The sequence below is a fragment of the Limulus polyphemus genome, unplaced genomic scaffold (genome assembly GCF_000517525.1).
Source record: "Limulus polyphemus unplaced genomic scaffold, Limulus_polyphemus-2.1.2 Scaffold6330, whole genome shotgun sequence".
NCBI classification, from domain to species: Eukaryota; Metazoa; Arthropoda; class Merostomata; order Xiphosura; family Limulidae; genus Limulus; species Limulus polyphemus.
This window is the reverse complement of record NW_013671940.1, coordinates 36,450-45,380: the sequence shown is the minus strand read 5'-3', so window position 1 is coordinate 45,380 and position 8,931 is coordinate 36,450. Positions and strand designations below refer to the sequence as shown.

Below are 8,931 nucleotides of genomic sequence, written 5' to 3'. Positions count from 1 at the left end.
GCCTTCATACTAGATCACCCCTATTGCTGACACTCATGTCTGGAATGTGACTTCTGGCAGGACTGAAAATGTCTGCATTAGGGTTTAGCCACAGGGTCTTGAAAGAGCTTCCTGTTGTCTGGGGCTGATTAGGTCCATGGTTAATATATTCTCCCTGTGTAAAAGACAGTAAATCATCCTTTAATGTATTTAATTCACTTTGAAATTTACTAATCTTTTCCATTTGTGTATGCTGGCTTTCTCTGAACTGTTGGATACTTTCTTCCTGTTTCTTTTCTTGTTTCAGTTGCCACTGGTGCTGGTTTTCTTGCCACTGTTGTAGTCTCTCTTCTTGTTTATTTTCTCATTCTTCTTTTTTTCCTTTCTTTTTCCTCCAACAACTGCTGTAATCTCTTATTTATTTTGCTGCTCGAGCTGCCACTGTTGCAGGTTTTCTTGCCACTGCTATTGTCTCTCTTCTTGTCTCTTTTCTTTTTCCCCCAACAACTGCTGTAATCTCTCTTCTTGTTTCTTTTCTTTCCCCCAACAACTGCTGTAATCTCTCTTCTTGTTTCTTTTCTTTTCCCCCAACAACTGCTGTAATCTCTCTTCTTGTTTTTTCTCTCGTTCTTCTCTTGTTTATTTTCTCGTTCTTCTTGTTTTTTTTGCTGGTCTTCTATTGCTGTCATCAAATCTGCTAAGCTGTAGTTTGATTTTCCACCTCTCGTTTCCATCTTCTTTTTTTATTTTCTATCCCACTCCTGACACCAATTTGTTACGTATCTGCTTGTTTGACAATTTCTGGTAAAAATTATTTCCTGTGACTTCAGCGATACAAGTCCCTTCTTGATTAAAGCTAGTTTATTCTTTCTCAATACAAACTTTATAGTACACAGAATTTCCACAGTCACTTTAAACTTAACAACCTTTATAACACACGCTAAAAATCACAGTGATTCACACACTTTACTTACGGTACCCACTGTTCGCTTGACTCAATTATCTCTATCTTCAATCTATCTGCATATCTATCTCTCGCTGGCTTTATTTACCGGGCTTACATACTAAAAAGAGGGCGCCTGGCAAACACTCGGACATTCGCGAGGTTCCTCGATAAGTCATGATCCTTCTAGAAACTCCAGCGCGCATGCTCCCAGCGTCGCGTGACTTCCGCTGTCGTAACAGTTAGTTCAATTACGTAAGTGTTCTATTTAAGTAGTCTGTTAATCAGTACGACACTTAAACTTACATCCTTTGAATTGCTGTGTTTTTTTAACTGAGCTCTTAGAATTGATCAATGCTGTTAATAATTCTGAATAAATGTCAAATCAGATTCACGTACTTCATTACTCTTACCTAGAACAGGATCTGAGAGGGGGCAAGGAAGCCAGGGCACAGCGACGTCCACGGTCCACTGTTATCAGGTGATCAGATGGACATCGAAAACAAGGGCTCCATGACTGACTTGCTAGTAGAAATACAATAAAAAATTCAAATCCTTATAAAAGTCCATTGTAAAACTTTCAACCCTAGGGCTACATGTGACATATAACTTATCTATTGACCAACAACAAACATCTTCTGAATGCCACGAGATCATTCCAGCCCTTATAAAAAAATCATTAATACTAACAGGATTTATTAATTAGACTCCAAACACATAGGGCAGTAGGGGCACGTATCTCCCTTCACCTTTTCCTGTTAATGTACATCTATGTAATTAAAAGAACAATGTTTTTCAGTCAGTCCGTATGTGTATGCGTGATACTTGCATGGAAACTCAATATTCCTTTTGGCTAATTGTACAGTGGTACTTTTACGTTTATACGAATGCACAAATGAACGACTTTTAACGCATGAATGCTAAACCACGACGTTTATTACATTAACTTTAGTAACATAAACAAACACACAGAAGAATACATTAAGTTCATTCTTTATCTTTCCATTGCTTATAAGTTATAATTAACGCAATATGATTACTTCTCAATACAGATTCAAACAAATGCCTAAAGATAGAAAATTAAGCCTAAAGTTTAAATACGCCTCATACGTGAAGCGCGAGTTTACACCCTGTATATATATGGCAATTAGCCTTAATAGTCACTGCCACAACTTCATTTATTTTCGATGCTCTACAGCATTGCGCGAAAGAAAATAATTGCATATTTCAGATGATATACAAATGCGATTTAGACACATATACACACAAGAAATTAAAAAATAAACACACAACAACAGTTGATTTTTATACTTGTTGATTGGAAATTTTAAAAATTCACTGTTTTATGACGTCGCTTTATCAAGAGTTCGACCAAGAAAAATTTTCGAAAGTGAACGACTTTTAACGTATGAATGCAAAACCCAAAACCACGACATTTATAATATTAACGTTAAATATAATCACTTTAGTAACATAAACAAACACACAAGAACATACATTAAGTTAATTATTTACCTTTCCATGGCTTATAAATAATATAATATAAATAATATCATTACATCTCAATACAGATTCAAACAGGTGCCTAAAAATTGACAAGTAGGCCTAAAATTTATATTCGTCTCATACGTGAAGCGCGAGTTTACCCGCTGTATAATTTATGGCAATTAGCCTTAATAGTCACTGCCACAACTTATTTATTTTCGATGATCTACAGCATGGCGCGAAAGATTTCAGATGATATACAAATGCGATTTAGACACAAATACACACAAGTAATAAAAAAAAAAGAACAAAAAACATGACGACGATTGATTTGTACACTTTTTGATACCATAATTTAAAAACATATATCCTTCTCATATATATGGTATTCTACTTAACAATGCTGCATACATATATATGTGAAAAAAAAAAAAAATTAGGGGCTTTGGTACAGCACACGCTTCATATGCGGGAAGTCAAGGATTCAATCCCGCCTACAGTAATTAAATAAAATTGCTAAACAATGTTTCAGTAGTCAAATGATTTTAGTACATACATCACACGCGAAGCACGAGTTTAACACTATTATTAACAACAGTGTTAGACTGATTTAGTCATCTCAGATTCCATCATAGCCAGGCACTCCTGATTTATCATCAACATTTGCTTGTTAAATTATTTTTAAAACTAACAAGGAACAATGTTCACTTTCTTTATTCTTTTAATTTATCATCAAAAATGTAAATTTTCACAAAAAGGAAGAAAGAGGCATCGTTTATTCTTGGATTTGTCAGATATTATTGGGTTAAATCTGTTGTGAGAAGTCCTGGTATTGTACTTTAGTTTGCCTTGCTCATGGTTACCGATGAGGGGTAGTGTCCCCCCCCCCCTCAAAGTCGGCTTGACGACATGTCTCAATGGGAAGTGGTGAATCCAACAGTACATTAAACAACAATAGCATTGTTTCAAACAGTTGAATTAACAGCAATAATGTTGATTAGTCCCGCAGGACATTTCAGAAACAATATACATTACGTTATGTTTCTGGTTTAATTGCTCACTTCTATAATCGTAAAGATTTACTGTTTTAAGAAGTAAATCAACAGAAGTTGAATTTATTCAAATAGTTTTGACCACATTTTTCTGAAATACATAACGAAAAGTTCTCAGTTAGAAATATCAGTAGTTATAGAAAGTGAATTTTATCACTACTTAAATAATAAGAATAATTCACAAATAGATGTAGATGGAAAAAATACAAATAGACAGACAAACAGTGTGATAGTTAGATACATAAAGAGCTGGGTTAACAAGTCCGATTTAATTCAAACGCTTGTCCACTGAACAACAGTCTTTATTTCAACAAATAAATGATATCTTAATAACTTATTTATCACATGATGCACACAGTATTGTTGCGTCAGCGAGGTCACGTGACTAGTGTCACGCCACGTTTCTAGAAGTATCTTGTTCCTTCGTGAATGCCCTAGCATTTACTAGATATAGGGTAGTCTGGTATATATAAGATGGTCACAACGTGACTGGACAACGTGTGTAAGTAATGAGTAATTGAACTGCAGTCAGAAGGTATTGTTGAAGTTAACGTCGTTATTATAGTTTGTTATAGCGCGACTGTTGAAGTTGAGTGTATCGTAAAGTTGTATTCGGAAAGAATAAACCAGTTTTATTTAAGAAAGGACTTGTGTCGCTAAAGTTTCGTGGGAACGAAGTTACGGAAAATCAATTAACGACTGAAGGCGTAACAGTATGATATCTACGATTACAACGTTTCTCCAGCTTAACCTGAAATCATTAGGTACAGACAACTTGAATGAGTGAACTCGTAATCTTAGTAAAACAAAAAAACTAGCGGATGGATACATTGGTATTTAATAACTTGAGTTTAATTAACACGGCCTGCAGAAAATAAAAAGGTATGTTGAAAACGGTCAAACATGTAATTTTTGTTTTTCTACACAGGATGTATCTTGATTATAAAATCAACTGAAAATCAGATGAAATAATATATAAAGCTAGAAATCATGTCGAAATAAAAACTATAGAAGATTCATTAATCAAAAGTTTGCGAAATTTCCAACAGATTATTTTAAGATCAGCCTGAAGGTATAATATTATTTATTGATAGATTCGTACCTATGTTGTTAAATATGTAAGGGTGTCTTCCTCTTGCACCTTTTAGATATACGCGAATTCTCCTCCTTCCGTTAGGACTGGCAGAATATCGGTCGAGTTGAGCTGTTCTCGGAGTAGGAGTGATCGCCACATTGTTTCTTCGCTTCTGATGAGAAGGCGGATTTCCCAAAGGAACCGTGACAGTGGACGTTTTAGAAACAGGGATTATAGAGGTTAAAGGTTTCGTTAGTCTAATCTCCGTAGCACTGACCCTTGATAATCCCGAGTAAGATTTGTAATGACCATGATAATTTCTAGACGGAAGTGAGATTGTAGTCTTGATGTAGTTACGTCGCCTTTGGTTTCTTCCTCCGGAGTAACTGTTCCGTGATACCGGTATGATGGTATATCGTCGGTGCCCATGACGACGGAGCATTAATTGATAGCGTTGTCTTCCTATGATGACAATGAAATAAACTCAAAATCTAAAAAAATGTTAACAATATCAAATATACTGAGTTACGTTATTAACACGACGACGACGAAACACTGGTCAATGTCGATATAGAAGAAATGGAACAACAATTAAACCTAGAAGTTCAAAACTACGGACTGATAAGAAGAAACGTTGGTGAATAATATAACTAGTTTTACCAATGTTAAGACAAAGCGAAGACTGCCCCCCCCCCCGTGATAATTTAATTGGAGTTTGTTTTAGTCTTATCAACTGTTAGTTAAGAGAAAGTTAACTATTTTTTTTTTTTACTTGTGACATTTTAAATACGTTTTGTGTTAGGGTTTTTTATAAAGTGTGCAATCTTTAAAACAATTTTTGCGCATGATTCTGTATAGGTATTTCATTAATGTTTCTAACACTAACAAAGTTAATTCATTACTTTTAATACAGAGTGCTCACTGTTTAGATAATAATACAACATAATAATAATAACACATGTATGTCTGTACGATTCTATTATGTGTATGTTTATTTCTATACTGTGGCGTCCCCTAGTAGCATATATCGCAGTGAACAATGACTTTTACAGAAAAATCGGAGTTCCTAAAATTTACGCTGTAATTATTTGAGTTTACAGTCTTTTTTTTCTTCTCTAATACTGTACCATAAAATATATTCTGTGAACCACTCACCTGCACGTGGACTGGGTTTCGCACGTGATATTGTAGATACTTTACTGTAGTTGGTGGTGCGATCTAGCACTCTCTGACATCGTCTTTTCTTTTCAACGAGTAGACGATTCGTTAGGTGGTGTTGCTGTTCCCGCTGGTAATGAGGATTATACCCTGGACTGCTGATGCCCTGGGAGTCTGTTAACTGATGTCGTTGAAGGATAAATGGGATATGTCTGTAGATATAGAACAAAAGTTGAAATGACAGCTGATTCATTATTATTTATTTTGTAACTTCGAAACAAATATTACGGATAACTGCAAGATTAGTTGATAGCTATGGATAACTGCAAGACTAGCTGAAGACTGTGGATAGCAGCAAGATTAGTTGAAGGCTATGGATAACAACAAGACTTGTTAAAGGCTGTGAATAACAACAAGACTAATTGAAGACTGTAGATAACAACAAGACTAGATGAAGGCTGTGGATAACAACAAGACTAGATGAAGGCTGTGGATAACAACAAGACTAAATGAAGACTGTAGATAGTAGCAAGATTAGTTGAAGGCTGTGGATAACAGCAAGACTAGTTGAAGGCTATGGATAACAACAAGACTAGATGAAGGCTGTGGATAACAACAAGACTAGATGAAGGCTGTGGATAACAGCAAGACTAGTTGAAGACTGTGGATAACACCAAGACAAGTTAAAGATTGTGGATAAGAACAAGACTAGATGAAGGCTGTGGATAACAGCAAGACTAGATGAAGGCTGTGGATAACAGCAAGACTAGTTGAAGACTGTGGATATCAGCAAGACTAGTTAAATATTGTGGATAACAACAAGACTAGTTGAAGACTGTAGATAACAAGACTAGTTAAAGACTGTGGATATCAGCAAGACTAGTTGAAGACTGTAGATAACAACAAGACTAGTTAAAGATTGTGGATAACAACAAGACTAGATGAAGGCTGTGGCTAACAGCAAGACTAGTTGAAGACTGTAGATAACAACAAGACTAGATGAAGGCTGTGGATAACAGCAAGACTAGTTGAAGACTGTGGATAACACCAAGACAAGTTAAAGATTGTGGATAAGAACAAGACTAGATGAAGGCTGTGGATAAGAACAAGACTAGTTGAAGGCTATGGATAAGAACAAGACTAGATGAAGGCTGTGGATAAGAACAAGACTAGTTGAAGGCTATGGATAACAACAAGACTAGTTGAAGGCTATGGATAACAACAAGACTAGTTGAAGACTGTGGATAACAGCAAGACTAGTTGAAGACTGTAGATAACAAGACTAGTTAAAGACTGTGGATAACAACAAGACTAGTTGAAGACTGTGAATAACAAGACTAGTTGAAGACTGTGTATAACAACTAACTATAAAGACTAACTGAAGTGACACTAATATCTATCATTGATTATTTTTGAGATAACATTGACTTTTGTTGGTAACTGATTTTGAAAGAACACGAATTTCTATCGGTGAGTTATTTAAAGGAATACAGACTTCTATCGGTAAGTTATTTAAAGGAATACAGACTTCTATCGGTAAGTTATTTTGAAGTAACACAGACTTCTATCGGTAAGTTATTTAAAGGAATACAGACTTCTATCGGTAAGTTATTTAAAAGAATACAGACTTCTATCGGTAAGTTATTTAAAGGAATACAGACTTCTATCGGTGAGTTATTTAAAGGAATACAGACCTCTATCGGTAAGTTATTTAAAGGAATACAGACTTCTATCGGTAAGTTATTTTGAAGTAACACAGACTTCTATCGGTAAGTTATTTTGAAGCAACACATATTTTGAAAGAATACAGACTTCTATCGGTAAGTTATTTTTAAGTAACACAGACTACTATCGGTAAGTTATTTTGAAGCAACACATATTTTGAAGTAACACAGACTTCTATCGGTAAGTTATTTTGAAGTAACACAGACTTCTATCGGTAAGTTATTTTGAAGTAACACAGACTTCTATCGGTAAGTTATTTTGAAGTAACACATAATTTGAAAGAATACAGACTTCTATCAGTAAGTTATTTTGAAGCATAAAACTAATACTTGATGGTTAATTTACCGAACTGTCAAAACCATATTACAAGAATATTTTTTACACATTACTCTTGTAATATCACACCCTCTAATTCTAGAAGTTTAACCAACTCGTGTTCGTTGGCTGTATCCTGTTGCTAAGGGGTAACACAACTATTTAATTACTTTTCAAATAGCTGCAAATCTTAATTAGCACCTGCCATCTTCGTTGTGAGGATAAAGATGTTCAACAAAACAAAATCTAGGTCAGCTCTTGATACTGCTTACAACTATAACAAATCTATATATAAAAAAAAGCTAGTAGTTAAAATAGGTCAGTTCATCGTGAGGATTATAATTATTACACATCTATCATATAAAGAAACAAAAAGCTAAACATGGCCTAACGAAGATCTGCTGGTACCTTCAAACGTCTTTAAAGAGGAGGATAAAGTGTGATAATGAATTCATATCCTCCAATCAAACCCTCCTTTAGCTGAATCTCTTAATGAAAACTTTTAAATCCATACCTGTGGTATCGTATATGTTCTGACGACCTGGCTGGTCGGTTGAAATGATTTTCTCTTGCTCCCATAGCAACGGCAATGATTGCTAAAAAGGAAGAAGATTTAGTCATGAATATTGTATGTGGTATCAAGATATCCGTTAGTCATGTGGTATCAAGATATCCGTTAGTCATGAATACTGTATGTGGTATCAAGATATCCGTTAGTCATGAATACTGTATGTAGTGTCAAGATATCTGTTAGTCATGAATACTGTATGTGGTGTCAAAATATCCGTTAGTCATGAATACTGTATTTAGTGTCAAGATATCCGTTAGTCATGAATACTGTATGTGGTATCAAGATATACGTTAGTCATGAATACTGTATTTGGTGTCAAAATATCCGTTAGTCATGAATACTGTATGTGGTATCAAGATATCCGTTAGTCATGAATACTGTATTTGGTGTCAAAATATCCGTTAGTCATGAATACTGTATGTGGTATCAAGATATCCGTTAGTCATGAATACTGTATTTGGTGTCAAGATATCCGTTAGTCATGAATACTGTATGTGGTATCAAGATATCCGTTAGTCATGAATACTGTATGCAGTATCAAGATATCCGTTAGTCATGTGGTATCAAGATATCCGTTAGTCATGTGGTATCAAGATATCCGTTAGTCATGTGGTATCAAGATATCCGT

At 35.0% G+C, this 8,931-nt stretch overlaps 1 protein-coding gene across 1 annotated transcript in view; it reads right to left on the bottom strand.

Annotated features, from left to right (window-relative positions):
* The window catches only part of LOC111089466, a gene marked incomplete at its 3' end in the record, with an annotated part of 24,803 nt that overhangs the window by 7,421 nt on the left and 8,451 nt on the right, over positions 1-8,931 (bottom strand). The window contains exons 2-5 of the mRNA XM_022402022.1: positions 8,247-8,328; positions 5,690-5,904; positions 4,562-4,996; positions 1,336-1,447 (exon numbers count right to left, since the gene is read on the bottom strand). Coding sequence (XP_022257730.1) covers positions 1,336-1,447; positions 4,562-4,996; positions 5,690-5,904; positions 8,247-8,328 — 844 coding nt within the window. The remainder of the gene's footprint in view (positions 1-1,335; positions 1,448-4,561; positions 4,997-5,689; positions 5,905-8,246; positions 8,329-8,931) is intronic.